The 18,112-nt window shown below is 29.6% G+C and overlaps 2 protein-coding genes across 2 annotated transcripts; one reads left to right on the forward strand and one right to left on the reverse strand.

Moving 5' to 3' along the window:
* Positions 1-3,659: 3,659 nt before the first annotated feature.
* HELRODRAFT_160131 (hypothetical protein) lies at positions 3,660-4,849 on the forward strand (the record flags this gene model as incomplete). Its single annotated transcript, XM_009017138.1, has 3 exons — positions 3,660-3,783; positions 3,957-4,077; positions 4,582-4,849. 3 exons carry the CDS (start codon positions 3,660-3,662, stop codon positions 4,847-4,849), a joined length of 513 nt encoding a protein of 170 aa, XP_009015386.1.
* A 9,774-nt stretch (positions 4,850-14,623) lies between these two features.
* Positions 14,624-16,992, reverse strand: HELRODRAFT_160132 (hypothetical protein; the record flags this gene model as incomplete). Its single annotated transcript, XM_009017139.1, has 4 exons — positions 14,624-14,865; positions 15,519-16,019; positions 16,101-16,370; positions 16,434-16,992. The coding sequence occupies 4 exons, from the start codon at positions 16,990-16,992 to the stop codon at positions 14,624-14,626; spliced, it is 1,572 nt and encodes a 523-aa protein (XP_009015387.1).
* Positions 16,993-18,112: the final 1,120 nt, after the last annotated feature.

Below are 18,112 nucleotides of genomic sequence, written 5' to 3' on the forward strand. Positions count from 1 at the left end.
ATGGCCTAAGTGATAAAGGATGCCTGATGCTGTTTCTCAGTGAGGTAATGAGTTCAATTCAAATATAACAAGAGAAGAGTGTAACTTATGAAGAGTGTAATAGACTTTTAACGTTTAACCTTTTTTTAACATTTAATATTGATATAATAGCAACTGTTGAATAATTGCCTAAATGAAATGACTGGTCAGAGAAGGAAGTTTAAATTATTTTATTTTACTTTTCAATGTTGAAAGTATCAACAACTCAAATCAATATTATATAATATATATATACATATATATATAATATATATTGTTTTGCATTTTGTATGGATATTTTATTATTATATCATTGACAATCACAATATAATAGAATAATAAATATTATAATAATAATTTGATTGATATCAATCAATCAATTCGTTGTCGAATTAGAATTGATGATTTACTAACTTTCTAAATTTTGTTGGAACTTTAATTAAAAAAACATACGAAATAAAATAAAACTCGCCAAGATTTTGAAATATGACGGTTCTTCCAAAACATATTTTAAAACCCATTATCGGCATTTGAATTATAAAGCGTGAAAAAGCCCGATCGCTTACACTTTCATGAGGTTTTCACAAGAATATGGAAAGCTCGCGGAAAGTGTGATTTTAAATTTTCGACAATATAGCACATACATACTTAGAAATACTTTATACAATATACAATAGAGCATATACTTTAAAATCGAATGAAGATTGCCGTTCGTTCTGATAAACCGATCATCTAATTCCAATCATTCAATTAAATTAGATGGACCTAATTTTTTAAAAATCTCGCCATCTTGTTATGTCAACGCCATATTTGTGTTTTTGAAAAAGATAATAACAGAGAGTTATGGCGGAAAAAGATTAAGTGGGAGCCAAAATGCAAAATTGAGGAAAGTCAAATTTAAAACCAAAACGGATTTGGAAAGTACGAAGAAAATCAATGAGTTTTTTTTTAGATCGGCGGTCAGTGCAGATCAATTTGAAGAAAGAAATGATGCAGAAAATAAGTTAGTTCCTTATTTCCTAACGATGAATTGGTGTACTTTAAAGTCTTATTTGGCCTTCTTAGACCAAAATTCAGTTGTAAACACTCTAATTGATCTATATAAATGGATAAAATAAAAGTGAATGAGTTGCAGTGTGTATATTAAAATGTAGAAATTGCATGCGCTTTGGACATACACATGCACTCCTGCTACAATCTGTTCGGCCGAGCGATCATTTTCTTGTTTAAAGCGCGTTAAAAATTATTTGCGTCCTACAATGTCGGAAGAAATTCAATTCAATTTATTTATTAAGGAGACCGGAAGCGCAAAAGCTTACAAGGCCACCATGAAAATCCTCATCAATCAAGCAATAAAACGAAATTAAAAATTAACATGAATTAAAAATTAACATAAAATAGAGAAAATTACAATTAACGTCCAATCTAGGCAAAATTACTAACAAAATTGAAAATTAAACGAAAAATTAATTAATCCATAAATAATAATGACAAACGTTTTTGCATAATAATAAAAAAATTAAAAAACTTATTAAATTTGTTGAACAAAAACCAATAAAAGTTAAAATAGTTAATAAAATAGTTAATTGACAAAATGATTGTTTTTTTAATAGGTCCAATATAAATTTTTTAAATTTAGATATTTTATCGACTTGCTTTAATTCGACGTTAAGGGTATTCTACAATTTCAATCCATAAATAAAAACAGACTGAAAAAAATCGGTTCTACGTTGCAGTATCCGAAACTCACGAAATCCAAATAAAAATGAAAAATTAATTAAATTAAAATATTAAAATAAATAAAAACATGTTTACGTAAACTGACTAAATAAATCTAAAATACGTGTTCAATATGTTCTTTAATGGCTCCATCTTGTGTATGCATAGTTAGTCTTCTAGAGAGAAGTCTGACCGATGTAACTCTCCACAACTTTGCGTGGCATGGACAATCGAATTGGTACAGGAGGTTCGTCTTCTCTAGTTTATTTGATGGTCGAATGTTGTTCTTAATTGCTAAATTAGATGTCCTGTTAGTATTATAATAAATTATTAATTTTAACCGACTATTGTTGTTAGGAATCGAAATGTTAGTTAAATGTTAGTTTTATGAACGTTTAAGTTGTGATTCGTCAATTTAGTAATTATCGTGCATTTGATGTAAATAAAATAGAGGTACATTTAAGTAATCTATAGGTTACGATCGTCTTCTTGTTCTCACTTCTTCTTAACTCGCGTTAAGCACTCTTTAGTTAAATCTGTTTTTGCTTTTTCTGGCCCTTTTCTATGGAACTCTCTAACTCCTTTTCTCACTACTTCTTCATCACTTACAAAGTTCAGAGCGGATCTCAAGACCCATCCGTTTGCAATATTCACTGAGGAGCGCTGTTAAACATCGCGGAAATAGCGCTTTACAAACTAATTCGATTGATTGATTGATTGATTGATTGATTGATTGATTGATTGATTGATTGATTGATTGATTGATTGATTGATTGATTGATTGATTGATTGATTGATTGATTGATTGATTGATTGATTGATTGATTGATTGATTGATTGATTGATTGATTGATTGATTGATTGATTGATTGATTGATTGATTGATTGATTGATTGATTGATTGATTGATTGATTGATTGATTGATTGATTGATTGATTGATTGATTGATTGATTGATTTATTGTAAAAACTACAAATAAAGGCATTTGTCTCAATAGAAAAAGTGAATGCACTGAGCAGTTTAAAATCAGTACAACAAAAGCATTCGTCATCCGAGCCTTAACTCGATTGATCGATTGATTGATTGATTGTAAAAACTACAAATAAAGGCATTTGTCTCAATAGAAAAAGTGAATGCACTGAGCAGTTTAAAATCAGTACAACAAAAGCATTCGTCATCCGAGCCTTAACTCACCATCACCAACCGAAAAACGCGATGTAGAATTGAAAAGAATCACGAATCTCTTGGTGAACAATGGATACTGCACAGCAATGATTGAAGAAATAATTATAAATAAATTACAACAACTTAACAGCCCACAGTATAATAATCCATACACTGACATCATCTTCCATTATACTAATAACACCAATAGTAATGAAAACACTGAAGACAAAACGTGTATCGTTGAACAAAAAACTGTTTGCGGGCACTACCGAGGCACTTACCTTATTTATTCTACATATATGCTCACCAGCGCCAGCCTTAGGTTTATTGACAGGTTGAGCAAAACTTGTATACGCGCCCCTATGTGTTATTGGGTTTACGAAAAACTCATTGTGGGGGAAAATTCATCGTGGAGAAAAAGTCATGCTGGAAAATTCATCGTGGGAAAATTCATCATGGGGGAAAATTCATCGTGAGGGAAAATTCATAGTGGATAGTGATATTTTTATAAGTTAAAAATGTAAGATAGTCAAGTTTATTTACGATGCTGCAAATATATTAGGGATGGTTCGATTTCAAAATATCAATTCGATTTCGATTATTGAAATCGAATCGAACTTTCGATAATCGTACCATCACTAAAATATATACTGGCGGCGAAATTATAAAATAAAATACTGTATGTGAAGTGTGTCAGAAATGAGAAAGTAGTTTTTTGCATCACGATTTGCTAATTTTTGCTAAAACTTGAAAAATGCCACTAGAATTCGTGCATAGTGAAAAAGTAAAAAAAAAATTTATTGACGTAAAAGAAGTGACTACGGAAGCTAAAAATTACTGGAAATGGGATCAATATAAAAATCTTGTATGTCTCGCACGTTTGCATACTCGTAATGACGAAATTGTAAAGAGAGTCGGTAAACATAACCACGCAGGAAATGCTGCTCGGGTCGAAGTTGTTAAGGTTGCGAATCAAATAAAAAATGATGTCAGAGAAACGCAGGATGTTCTTCGACGAATTATCACCAATTCTTTTAATGGCCTTTTACAGACGGCATCTGGCCAAATGACAAATATTTCCGCACTTATGCACCACTGAATCCAAATTTTTTGGTAGACTTCGTCATCCTTAATAACTATCAAATTACACACAATGATGGTCAATTCCTTATGTTTGATAGCAATGATGGTCCTAACCGAATTCTCATTTTCTCAATTCAGCGAAATATGTAGCTTCTTTCACACTCTGAAAATTGGTACGCGGATGGAACTTTTAAATATGTTTCATCAATTGTACGCTTTTCATGGAATCTACAACGATCGCGTTATTCCGACTGTGTTTGCTTTATTGTCATCGAAAACAGAATAAATGCCCATTTTAGGTCCAACCTCAATTACAACTGATTTTGAAACAGCCGCTATTAAAGGTTTTCGAAATGTATTTCCCGAATCACAACAGAAAGAATGCTGTTTCAATTTCGGTCAATGCCTGTGGCAAAACGTTCAAGCAAACGGCCTTCAACATAAGCACAAACATATCAAATAAATCCCGTTTTTTCAAAAATTTGAATTTTCTATATAAAAAGCAAGAAAATTGTTTTTACATTTATAAATATGCATTATATTATTATTATTTATTATTAATATTATTATTAATTATGCGCTTTTTCTTAAAGGTATGAAAATGATCCGGAATTCACCCTCAATTTCACGAATGATTTCGTCGTTAGCTTTTTTCACCCAAATGACATTATAGAAAGTTTTGAACAACTATCGGAAGATTTTCCAGAGAAAGCTCAACTTGTTTTAGACTATTTTGAGAACACTTGGATTGGAAGATCTAATCGGCGTCAACAACGCAGACCTCTACGTTTTGCATACGACCTGTGGAACTGCTACAATGCTACTTTCAACGGCTTGCGAAGGGTGGCACAGAGCCTTTAGTAAGTTAATTAGAACTAGCCATCCAACAATATGGAAATTTATAGGCACCGACTCCATGGGGCTTGGAGGGACTCGCGCCCCCCCCAATATTTTGTCATAGAAATTTAATATTTTTTTAGATATAATTTTAAATATTTTTTAAACTTTCCATGCTAATTTTCATATTTAGTTCTTGAGATTTGTATACCGTAATTTAAGCAAAAATAGTGAAGTATCTTTGCTATCTTTCTTCTATCTTTGATTTAATTAACTTTTCATTGTGTGTTTGATAAGCGGACTAAAATTTAAAATCATTTTAAAAATAGATTTGAAATAATTTTTTGGTTGGTTTAAAATGTAACGTCGACAAACTACAATTGATTTTTCTAAGTTTGTTGCAAAAAGTATTAAGGTAAATGAATTCATTACTCACATTGAATTTAGCTTTGTTGGTATAAATTAATTGTGAATAAATTTTTTGTATATAAATTATATTTTTTCTTATAAAGTAAAATTTGCTGATTAAAATAATACCAAATTTATTATTGTATCATTTCTAGTTACCGAGAAAACGAATTTTGAATGAATTATTTATTTATTCAACTTGCGCCGCGCCATGTTAAGAGTGGCGCTCAATGTTAAGTGAGCATAGAGCGCATAGGCGCCGACTCTATGGGACTTGTAAGGACTCGAGCCCCCCAATATTTATTTCCCTGGGCCCGCACAATGCTGAGCCCCCTCGATATTTTGTTAAAGAAAGTGAATATTTTTTAGATATAATTTTAAATATTTTCTAAACTTTACATACAATTTTCATATTTGGTCCTTGAGATTTGTATACCATAATTTAAGTAAATAAGACACAGAATTCAATGACTTTTGGCATGAAGTAACTTTGAAAGCTGCAAAAAATAATACAGAAGCACCATCATTGGCGTGCGTAAGACGTGACCCCAAAAATGGACGAAGGTGGACAACCTTATAAACTCCTTCTTTTAAAATATTTTTTCTGATCCGAAGGAGTATTTTAAAAGATTTTATATTCAAGCCGTAGATGCCGTCTGAAAACAAGATTCAAGTCCGAAGGATTTCTTATTGCACAAAACGTTAAAAACTCAGATCTAAGTACTTTAAATTTGCAGGATCAGGATGTAAAAGTTTCAAAGCTTTAAGAATATTACGGAAATGATACAAGTAAAAATCGTCTTATTCTACATCTGAAAATGTTTCAAGACCTCATCTGCCATGGTTGTAGTTATTCAAAAGGAAATCCAAATTATGCAAGATGTTATCTAGGCGGAAAATGTTTTTGGAAATTTTCAATGTTTAATGCTTTTTTTGACATCACCTGTAACAACTTGCACAGCAGAGAGAAGTTTCTCAGCCTTAAGCAGTCTAAAAACGTATCTGCGATCCACAATAGGACAGGAGAGGCTGAACCACGTAGTGCGATACTGCATTGTTACCGTACCCTAACTGAGTCAATTGACGTTAAACAATTAACAATGATTTACGATTAAAAACATTTGCATTGTTTTAATTTCATTTGGATGTTTTATTTCACTAATTTCTATATTTATATATGTTTGAAACATATATACACACACACACACATAGATAGATATATAAATATATATATAGGCCATATTTCGATTCCGAATGAATCATCAGTGCGGTCGGAAGTTTATATAGGGAAATATTATTTACAAATAGTGACAAAGAAGAATATGATGCTATCGATGAAGAAAAGAAAACCAACGAAGATTGGCCAGCCAATAAAGAAACCTGACACCTAATTTCCATCTGAGTTCACTTTGGCAAAGTCAATATTTCCCTATATAAACTTCCGACCGCACTGATGATGATTCATTCGGAAACGAAATATGGCCTTATTTGCAGCATGAATTTGGAAAATAAGTTTATTTCGAATTTTAATAAACTAAACGTTCACCAAAAAACTTTAGTGAGAAAAATCGAAAAAACGAACTACAAACATATTAACGCCAAACATTCGGTAAAATTTATAGAATATTGTAAAAATTATGGTCTATACCAACTACCAACATATATATATATATATATATATATATATATATATATATATATATATATATATATATATATACACACTACCTCACTGACTAGAAGGCTTACGATGCATAAACAGAGTGGTGCTATCAAATCTCATTTGGACTCAACACACTCAATCACAATTAGCCGTGAAATCCTCGACAGCAACACCAAAGTAATATACCAGAACAGCAACTACACGCATCTTAAAATTGCAGAAGCAGTCCTAATCGACATCAATAAACCAAAAATAAATATACAACAAAAAATGACAACCTCACTTAACCAACAACGAAAACAAAGAAGTAATAAAAACTAGCATCGTAAATAGTGACAAAGAAGAATATGATGCTATCGATGAAGAAAAGGAGACCAAAGAAGATGACCAGCTCTTTAAGAAAGAAACCTGACACCTAATTCGCATCAAAGTTCAATTTTACAACACCAAAGTTAATTTTTACAACGTCAAAGTTAATCTTGACAAAGTCAATATTTCCCTATATACAACAAGGAGCACTGACGATGATTCATTCGGAATCGAAATATGGCCTTATTTGCAGCATGAATTCGAAAAATAAGTTTATTTTGAATTTTAATAAACTAAACGTTCACCAAAAAACTTTAGTGAGAAAAATCGAAAAAACGAACTACAAACATATTAACGCCAAACATTCGGTAGAATTTATAGAATATTGTAAAAATTATGGTCTATTACCAACATATATAAATATATATATATATATATATATATATATATAACTATAATGAAACGGTATAATCATATGGTATAATATATTATTTGGTGACCATGACCCGGGCCCCCCCAATATTTTGGACAAGTTGGCGCCTCTGTGGAAATTCATTTCATTCTTGAAAGACGAACAAGCTTTAAATGGAGATAAAAAAAAACAATATGTTGCTGGTGCCAACCGTCTCAAAGCCAAAAGGTTTATCGAGACACGGCAGTTGGAATTCAACTTATATAGTGCATGATTACAATAACCGTTATATAGTGGATTATATTCGTGGATTGGCCCATAATTTTAACTTTAGGCGCATTGATTAGTTGTTCTCTTGACATACTTTTGCATAATAAACACATTTTTTCACAATGGCTGCAAGATAAACGCATTTTTGAGTGGTTTTAAATTCCATTACAGAAGCGGTAAAGGATAGAAAAGTCCTCAACAGTGGCGTTCTTTGGGCTTTTGAGGCCAAGAGCGGTAATATTTGTGAGGCCGTTTAATTAATTAATAATCGAAATCAAACCCAAATTCGTTCACTTAAATTATCGTTGATAGTTGTGGGTGACCATCTGCGTAGGTTCAATTCCTATCGTGCAATATAATACTAATTGCTAATCAAGGCCGTTGCCAGGATTATTTTGCGGGTGAAGGCTGTCGGAATCATGGATATAATGGATATGGCATAAAAATTAATTTATAACAAAAATTGTTTTTTTGTTTTATGGATCAAGCATCGTCATTGTCTTCGTCAGCGTCTTTGATTAATCCATGGATATATATAATGGATATGGCAAGCATTATATAATTCCATGATGGCAAGTCTCATATGTATATATATATATATATTCATACATCGGTTAAAATAAATTTTTGCAAAAAATCTTGATCCATAGAACCAAAAACGTCAATGAAAAATTAATTTTAAAAAACATTTAGCTTTTTATCTATGTTAGAATATCGTCTAGTTTTCGATTATCGTCATATCTTCCGTAGTTGAGTTATTACCAAATAAGAATTTCGCTTTAAAAAACTAGCAATATAAGTTGGTAATGTTAGATTGCTAACGTTACTGGTGTGTTTCAGTTGCGTTGGGCTTTTTTGATACTAATTTCCAAAATTACAAGTTGCACTGTCATCCCTCACTCTGTTCTGCAATGGATATTCTGATAATCGATCACAATCATATTAATTTGTCTTTACTTTTTATTTTATTATTGTTATAAACGGGACATGTAAATTCATGAGAATGTATACCAAATGTATGACTGCTCATAATTACTGTAATAACAATAGCTGACTCATACATTTGAGTACCTTTTTTGGATAATAAATCATTTGAAGCTGAAACAAATTTTATTAACTTTCATGTCGTCTCTTGAATTTGCAATTGTATATATAAAAAAATGGAAAAATGTCTGCTTTCAATTTTAATAATTTCTAGTTATTGATAAAAACCAGAGTAAATTAATGACTAATCTGATGCCATGAATATGGAATGGACTGTTTTTAGCAAATTGTGTTAATTCTACATTTAATCAGTGATAAAATAAGTAATATTTAAATAAATTTTTTAAATGTATTTTTAATAATTTACTTCTAGCGATTAAAATAAGGAGTTTTATATTTAAGTGCAAATCATTTACGTAAGTCAATAGCAACTAAGAGACAAATGTTTAAAAATATTTTATTAAAAATTTTAAATGAAATGATATTTTTTTCCATAGAAACTTCTAATTGATATAGCATTATCTAGAGTTTATCTCAAAAAAAGTTATATTTTGTATGAAAAAATGAATTAGATAAAAAAAATGAATTATTAAAACTGACAAATAATGTAAGGAAAGGGTTAAAACTGTTAAGTTTACATTCAATCAATCAATCTTCGTTTTGCGTCCAGAGACCCGGTTTCCCGAGGTAGGACGTTGTTCTCTTTGCCATCAACTTTTTGCGCCAAATTAGACGATCAGTTGTATCCATTTCATTTAAATTTAGAGCTTTCATGTCTTGCTCGATTGTTTGCGACCAGGACTTCTTTGGACGGCCTTTGGGACGTGTGCCAGGTACTTCAACATCTGCAAGAGAAGTTATGGCACTGTTTCCACTTCGTTTGACATGACCAAACCACCGCAGACGGTGTTGCCGGCATTCGTCCTTTATATCATCTAAACCAGCACGACGCAAGATTTCGGTAGATTTGATGTGGTCCTTCAGACTAATTCGTTGCATCCATCACTTAATTCGTTAAGTTTACATTCTGAAAAGAAAAAAGTTGATATAATGATGACTTGAATCTAGTTAATATATTGCTGCGGTAAAATTATGATGTAGATCAATGCAGATGAGAATGCAACAATAAACTCTTGCAGAAAAAATACTTAAAATTATAAAGAGATTTAAAAAAATGCATGTTTAAATTGAAATCAAAAATTTGATAACATTAAATGATTGCATATATAGGCATACATGTTAGGTAAAGAAGGTCTTGAAAATAATTTTGTTAGTTGATGAATATATAAAAAGGTATAATGAACATTTTTCATTAATGGGGTTTAATTTACATTTACAATATTAAAAATTTTTTGTCGTCAGCATAATTTCAAAAACTATTTATGAAAGGAATAAAAAATTGAAGGCCAATTGTTTAATGTTTTGAATGAAAAAACAAATTCCAAAACAATGAAGAATTGAAATAATATTGATGCATTATTGTTTCAATTAAATGAATCAAATGTGAAAACTCAATTAGAAATGAAATATGATTGAAGTATGTTAAAGTATGTTGAAAATAATGATTTCGTAAATAAAAAATAAATGAAATATAAAATAATGAAGATGTTAGAGTGACGGGTTTTATGAAAACATAATGACCAAATAGAAAATACAGATTTTACCAACAGATAGCAAAAGAATGTTTAATATATATATGAAACAAATATGATTGCTAAGTAAATCAAACAATTCAAAATTTACAAATGGTTGATAAATCTTTTCATTGATAAATGATTTTATTGTCCCTTGAAATGTATTTACTTATGAGATTTAGAACGGATCTTTATTTGATTTGTGGTTTTTGCAGAATGAAATGAACGTACATTTATATATGTTTTTGCAATAAGTCTAAGTAAACAAAAATAATGATTATTTAATCCATTAAATGTATCTGTGATATATATTCTTTGAGATTTAATAAATCTTCATTGGCCAACCTTTTAAAAACATTTGAAACTACCGATTCAGTATTCATTTTACGTTGCTCGGTTTCCATTTTCAATTGCCTCTCTATTACATGACAAATCTGTTTATTAAACGTTAGGAATAGTTTATTGGTAGCCGTCTGTTATTGGCAATGTTGTTAATGATTGTTAATGCATTGTTCCTATTGTTATTCAATTGTAATATATGTTTTCTTGTAAACTGTTTTATGATGAATATATAGAAAAAGCATGAAGCAAAAGTTTTTATAAATCAATTATTTTAATAACCTTGACGACACCACAGGAAGGAAAAACCAAACCACCGTCGTCCTTTAATATAAATAGCTGATGGTAAAACATGGCGACTCTACTTTTTGTTTCAACAAGTGCTAGCCAGCATTGATTACAATCTATCATCTGGGTTACTTTTCGAACCACCCATCCAGCAATATATGCCACTGCATTATCGATAATGGTTGACATTGTGTTTTGATTTAGAAACTCCAGTTCTAAAATAACTTCCTCAAAAATATGTTGAAATTGTTCTTTGGGTATTTTAAATTCAGAATCTTCTTTAATTGTTCCTGTACATTGCCTGAAAAATTAAATAATGATAAACATAAAATATCTTCTAAAAGGTATGCATTTTTAATTTTTGAATAACCGGTTTTCCCAGAGACATACCCACATCTGAAATAAACTCGTTTAAAGATGGTTTCCAACAGTTGTACGTTGGGATTGTCATTGCATTTTCTTAAGTCAAATTATAATATACGAAGTTAAAGCGTTTTAAAAATTATTTTATATATTTTTAAACCTGCACTTCTGATAAAGTTGAAGAACAACTCCAGATCATCCTGACTGAATTTGTGCGTTAGAATAAATTTTTTGGGTTGGAAGCAATAATACAATTTCAACAAAAAATGTATAGTGTAAAATAGTTTCTAATTTATAAAATTTTCTTACAGGAATTTACAACCAATCTTGAGTTCAGTTCATCATTGATTTCTTTAAATTTTTTTTTTTTTGATTTTTTCTTTAAATGCCTGAACATTTAATTTATATCTCTTTATTCTTATATTGCAGCTGTATAACACATTCCTTGTTTTAGTCAATGTCGTACTTAATTGATTAGCTTTCCTTTTCAAACTTCTCGGCGTCAAAGCATCAATACCAGTCTGCTACATTTCAAGATTTCAAGTATATATTCCAAAAATTTCATAAAGTAATTTTTGAAATGACAATTCAGCTTTTTAAATAGACGCATCAATGAATGTAAACCATATAAAAATTTCTTTAGATAACTATTTATATTTGAGAGTTGCAGAAAGTTTAATAAATTTTATTTGTTACGTATATTATTTTATAATCTGTCAAACATACAAACCAATTTAACAGCAGATGTCGATGGTTTTTCAACTGGCCGCGATGATGTTGAGGGTAACTGTAATGTTAAATTATTAAAGTTTTATTAATACTGGACGTTTTTGAATATATGTTATTATTTGCAAGGCATCTAATTAATATCTTTGAGGTGATAACTCCGAGCAGAACGACAAGACAAATGTTTAATTATGTTTCTATCTTATACATAAAACATAAACTAGCTTCTTATGTTTTAATATAAATATAACAAAACTTAATGCAAAGCAAATTTTTAAAAATATTTAATAAAAACTGAAATTTGTTATACTTGGTGGCTTAAAATGTAACACAATCTTAATAATATATAGATATAAAAAGACGAACCAAATTTACACTTGACTTCACATCAGTTATTAACGTTGCACAAATATTATCGGAAACTAACTTTAAATCTGAAGAAGGCTAAAAATACAAAATGTTTAAATTATGATAGAACCAGATTATTGGTTACAAACTTAAAAAATTAAAATAAGTTTATTATGGGTATATAATAAGTCATAACATAAATAAAGAACACTTCAGAAAAATTATCCTGACAACAATATCTTAATTTCAAAATTATAACTTTAAAAACATTTAAATTATACAACTGAAACTTGAAATCATTGGTTTTTATATAATAAAACCTTGTCAAATATTGCTGGAAAAGCATCTTTTTGAAGTAAAATTTTCAAACCAACTTTTCAAACCAACTTTCCGGTGTAAAATGTTTGCTACAAATTAAAATCTTTTTTTTCATCGTAATTGTCAATGTATTTTTTAATGAGGTTTTCCCATTGAATCTCTTAATATTATTCCTTGGCAGCCTGAATTTAAATTTAACTTAATTAATATCAGCACAAATTATTTATACATCTTTGAGTTAACATTACCATTTAATGCATTTATAATGTTACTAATATTATTTATTACTATTATATTATATTTTTATATATATTTGTTTGCTGATTATTATAATTATATTGTATAGTGTTATACTTTATAGTATAGTATAGTGTATGTATAGTATAGTCTAAATTAAATTAACCTGTGTAAAGTAACATTTTCATTTAAATAAGATGAGTGGCATTTTGTAATGGAACACACAGGCACTTTGATTTGGTTGAGAATCTGTATCTGTCTAATCAAATACTAAGCAAATATTTTCTAATTATAAATGTATTATTGTTTTTAATATTATTTTGACAAGTTAAGAACTAAGATTCCCTAATAGTTTAATCTCAATGTCATGTCATGTGTACTTAACTACCTATGTATGTGAGGAATGTAAAAAAAGTATAAAACGAAATGTAAAAATGCAGAAAATTATACTAACCCCCTTATTTTTTTAAATGTACTAAATAGAGTATAAAATGCAATACGAAATCGAATTTAAAACAGCAAACGAGACAAAAACTTCGCAAGCGATAATTTCAGATCAGACGATTAATCAAAGACACTGAAGAAGACAACGACAATGCTTGATCCATAGAACAAAAAACAATTTTTGTAATAAATTAATTTTTATGGCATATCCATTATATCCATGGATCTGACATCCGACAAAAGACAAGATGATGCTGTCATATCTCATATGTGTGGTTGATTGTTAAATTAAATTCAAGTGTAAAGCAGAGGCGTCATTTGGGGGGAGGCAGGGGGGGGCAATTGCCCCCCCAAAAAAAATTATAAAATATTAAAATTATAAAAGTGTTAATATTAAATTCTTTGTAAAAAGGATATATATAGGATATATAATTTAGTAATTTTAAAACTTTAAAAATTTTGAAATTTTAAAAACTTTAAAAATGTAAAATTTATTATAATGTTGCACTGACGAGAATAGGTAGTCGAAATAGTACTATATGCATTAGGGTGGTTACAACGCTATATGTAAAAAAAAAAATTTCGAAATCTTATCGGGGGAACCCCCTAAATTGTGCCACTTGACTAAAAAATGACATTTGTAAAGTTTTAGCTCAATTGGATAATGCTAACCCGTGCCTAATCGAGCTTGAAATTTCGAAAAATTGGAAAATTTAGAAAAAAACGCAGTTTTTTGTTTGTAAAATAAAAACGGTTCACTCTAGAAACATGATTTAAATTTTATTTTGTTCATTGATTTGTTTTCTTCAAATGTTACTATGATCACTATTTAGCTACAAATTATAGTTTCTGACATATTTGCAATGTTACAGATACACATTGAAAAAACGTTGAATTTCACTATAACACAAAAACACACAAAAACTTAGTTTGTTTATGAAGAAATGTTTTTAAAATAACACCGTTGTATCTAAATCATTATTATTAACAAATAAACTTATTTTTTAATCATATTATATTGTTTATAGTTGTAATACATCAAACAAATTCCTACTTTAACTCATTGTTTGTTCAAAAGGTAGAGGCTCGGATAAGGAGGCTTTTGAGAAACCAGGAAATTTTGTCCGACATTCAGCAATTAACTGCAAAAGATATTGTTTTTGTTCTTCATCTTTTGTAATACATGAGTTGTAATCTGTTATTAATTTAACACCCCTCTTTGCTGTATCATTTGTAACTTTTAATCCGTCCACAATCTTTTTACTCTTCAAATATTTTTCGTTATTACTCCATAATTCTGGATTGGTATGCAAAAATTGATCATTAATATTAAATCTTTTTAAAAAATTGATTGATTGTGATGAAATAAAATGGTCCACATTTTTGTCTAATATCTCTGATACTTCATTTAATTTTATTCGTGGTTTCATATCACAGTAGTCATCAAGTTCTTCATTTGCTTGAGATATTAATTTTGTTGCCATTCTCTTTTTTACACAATTATTTAATGAATCATCGAATAATGAAAAAACAGCCTGCTCTGGATTGAGGTACCATAAGTGGTTGAAAAATTTTGAAACTGATTTATCTGAGATAAATTTATTTACTTTATTGTAATTTACCAAAGATTTTAACAATTGTAAATCTTGGTTTGGAGCAAGTGCAGATTTCGGGGCATCCAACCAACTTTCACATAAATATTTATAATAAATAGACAAATATCATGGAATCCTTGCTTTTCAAAATTTGTCAGTTGAAACTGTTCTCTAAAAAGGTATATTTTCAATGAATATATCGCTTTCGCCATCCACCTTGCGTGATGAAAAGCACCAGGAGCCGCAAACACGATGTTTTCTGACGGAAAGCGTTTTAAAAATATAAGACAAAGACTAATCAATTCTTTGTAATCGCTCCTTGAATGATGAACTGTTAATTGTTTTAGAAGATAACTTGAAATTTGATCCGGATTAATCAATTTGCTGGCTACACTTTTATCTTTAACTCCTGATTTAAATTTTTTTTTATCAATGCTGTTCCATTCAGTTTTAAATTTTTTGAAAATATCCGATTGAGGGCCTGTAGTCTTTCCCAATGCAGCATCAAAAACTGATCTCAACACTACCTCCAAAATTTGGTGGCGACATGGAAGATACAATAATTTTTTCTCCATCAATTGCTCTAATAAAACGCAAGCGCCTTTAATGCGGCCAGTATTCACGGCAGTTGTGTCAAAGGACATTGCTTGAATCTTGTCTAGTGCACCCCACTTTCCAAGTTCTGAATAAACAGATTTTGCAATTGTACTGCCAGCACCATTTTCTAATAGGGGAACTCCAATTAACTGTTCTTCTTCTCCACAGCTAATTAAGACTGCAACTCTTTCAACATTTTCTTTATTTAACATATCTGGAAGTAATTTCCCACCCCAATGTACAACTGCTCCTTCTAATTCTGAATTTGTAAATCTTTGTTGAATGAGTTTTGCTCTTTATTTTCTAAATTCTTGCCGGCGCAAGCGGATGACACTCCTACTTACAATATATTGCTGAGAATCATGGCTAAGAGATTCAATTGTAGCTGATATTATTCTAGCTGCGTCTCTATCTGAAATAGCACACCTATCCAATATTAGAAATAACTTTTCATTAACAATTTCTTCAGTACCTCTAGTGTATTTTTTCATCTTTTTTTCAGGCCCATAATTTAGTGTCACCATATCTACCTTCTCTGTGCGTTGATCATTATCTTCAATTTCATCTTCATCTGACGTGCTGCTGCCTAACGATTTAAGCTCTTCTAATTCTAAAATATAAAACACATCATTATAATTAAACAAGAATAACAATCTACTTTAAATTAATTCACCTGAACTTGTCCTAAATTTTGTTAACCTCGTCATTTCCGAAGCATTTCTTTTTTGCCAACGCTCTTCAGCTTTTACACACTTTAAATCAACTCCTCCCATGACACCTGGGCACCCCTTTTCTCTCTGCTTAAGCAAAAACAATTTGTCTTCCTCTGTTGCAGTCTGGAGTGCATCTTGATGAGCTATGTCAAATAGGTCATCAAGTATGGCCTTAAAAAGTTTTTCTTTCTCTGTCTGAGCTGGTCCAGTTCTGTTAGAATTTTTTTGTAGTTTTCTCCATTCTTCATGAAGTTTTTCTAGCTTAGCAACAGAGTCTTTCAAATGTTTTGTTTGTATCCTTGCTTTCTCCCAGAAAATAAAAACTTTTTTTATCGTTAACCTAGCCGCACCTTTTATATTCAGCTTTACTTCACGGATGTTATAAAACAAACTACGTAACACTTGACGATTTGATGGTAATTTGCCACCAGTAATTTGGTGGGTCACAAAACCAATTAAATAAATTTTATCCTTTTGTCTTGAACTTCTCGTAGCAGATGTAGATAAAAAGGAAGCCATCACAACTGAGAATACCAAAACAATAAACGTGGTGATTAAACTATTTAATATCGTGTGTTTTAAAAACCGGAAAAACAAAGAAAACTGACACGCCGTTTAACCTGCCATTCGAACATCGGAGCTCCAAATCAACACTACCATGACTGCCACAACCAGCAATTATCTCGCAAAATATTAGAAGATAATACTAAAATATTAATGAAAGACACTAATTTTAACAGACTACAAATTTTAGAATCCCTATTTATTAATATTTATAAACCTAATTTGAACAAACAAATTTATTCCAATTTTATTTTACCTTCATCACGAAATGTTTAATTTATTATTATTATTATTAACATGATATTGCACATATAATATATTTTATTATGTTATATTACAAAATAATTGTTTATTATACTTAATTTAACAACTTACGTTATTTAACTTTAATCGTTACGTTACTTTCGCGCTCAACTCTTATTACGTCATCTGACAGTTTATTGTTATGTTTTATTTGAATTAATATTAAATTGCCTGAAGATGAATTATAAAATTCGAAACGTCGCTTAATAAATAATTAAATAATGAATATTGGTGTTCTAATTTTTAATTTAAATTATAATTATAAAAAACTAATAAGAAAAATAGAAAATCTTAATAAAAAATTAAATAACAATAATATAAGCATCACGTTTAATGAAATATGCTTAAATGAAAATTTGTTACCGAAATTTACTGATATATATATATATATATATATATATATATATATATATATATGTTACATGCTAAGTCATAGACCACATAAGTTCGCCCCCCCAACCAAAATCTGAAATGACGCCCCTGGTGTAAATCTTTTCAAATAATGCACACACCATTTATTTTATTACAATTCAAGAATGTTGTAATAAACAAAACTTTCACCTTAACCACTTTGCTAAAATTCATGAAACAAATGAATATAAAATGAAATTTTTTTTGCTTTTCAACTTTTTTTAATTTGTTGTTTATGTTACTTACTTTTAATATTAAAACTGTCCTTAATATTAAAAAAATTTTTACACATGCAATTGAAAAAACTTTCACAGATCATTTCATAGCGGTTTCTGACTTTTTTATAATTTGAAAAATTTCC

Source organism: Helobdella robusta, assembly GCF_000326865.2.
Source record: "Helobdella robusta unplaced genomic scaffold HELROscaffold_2, whole genome shotgun sequence".
Classification (NCBI taxonomy): Eukaryota; Metazoa; Annelida; class Clitellata; order Rhynchobdellida; family Glossiphoniidae; genus Helobdella; species Helobdella robusta.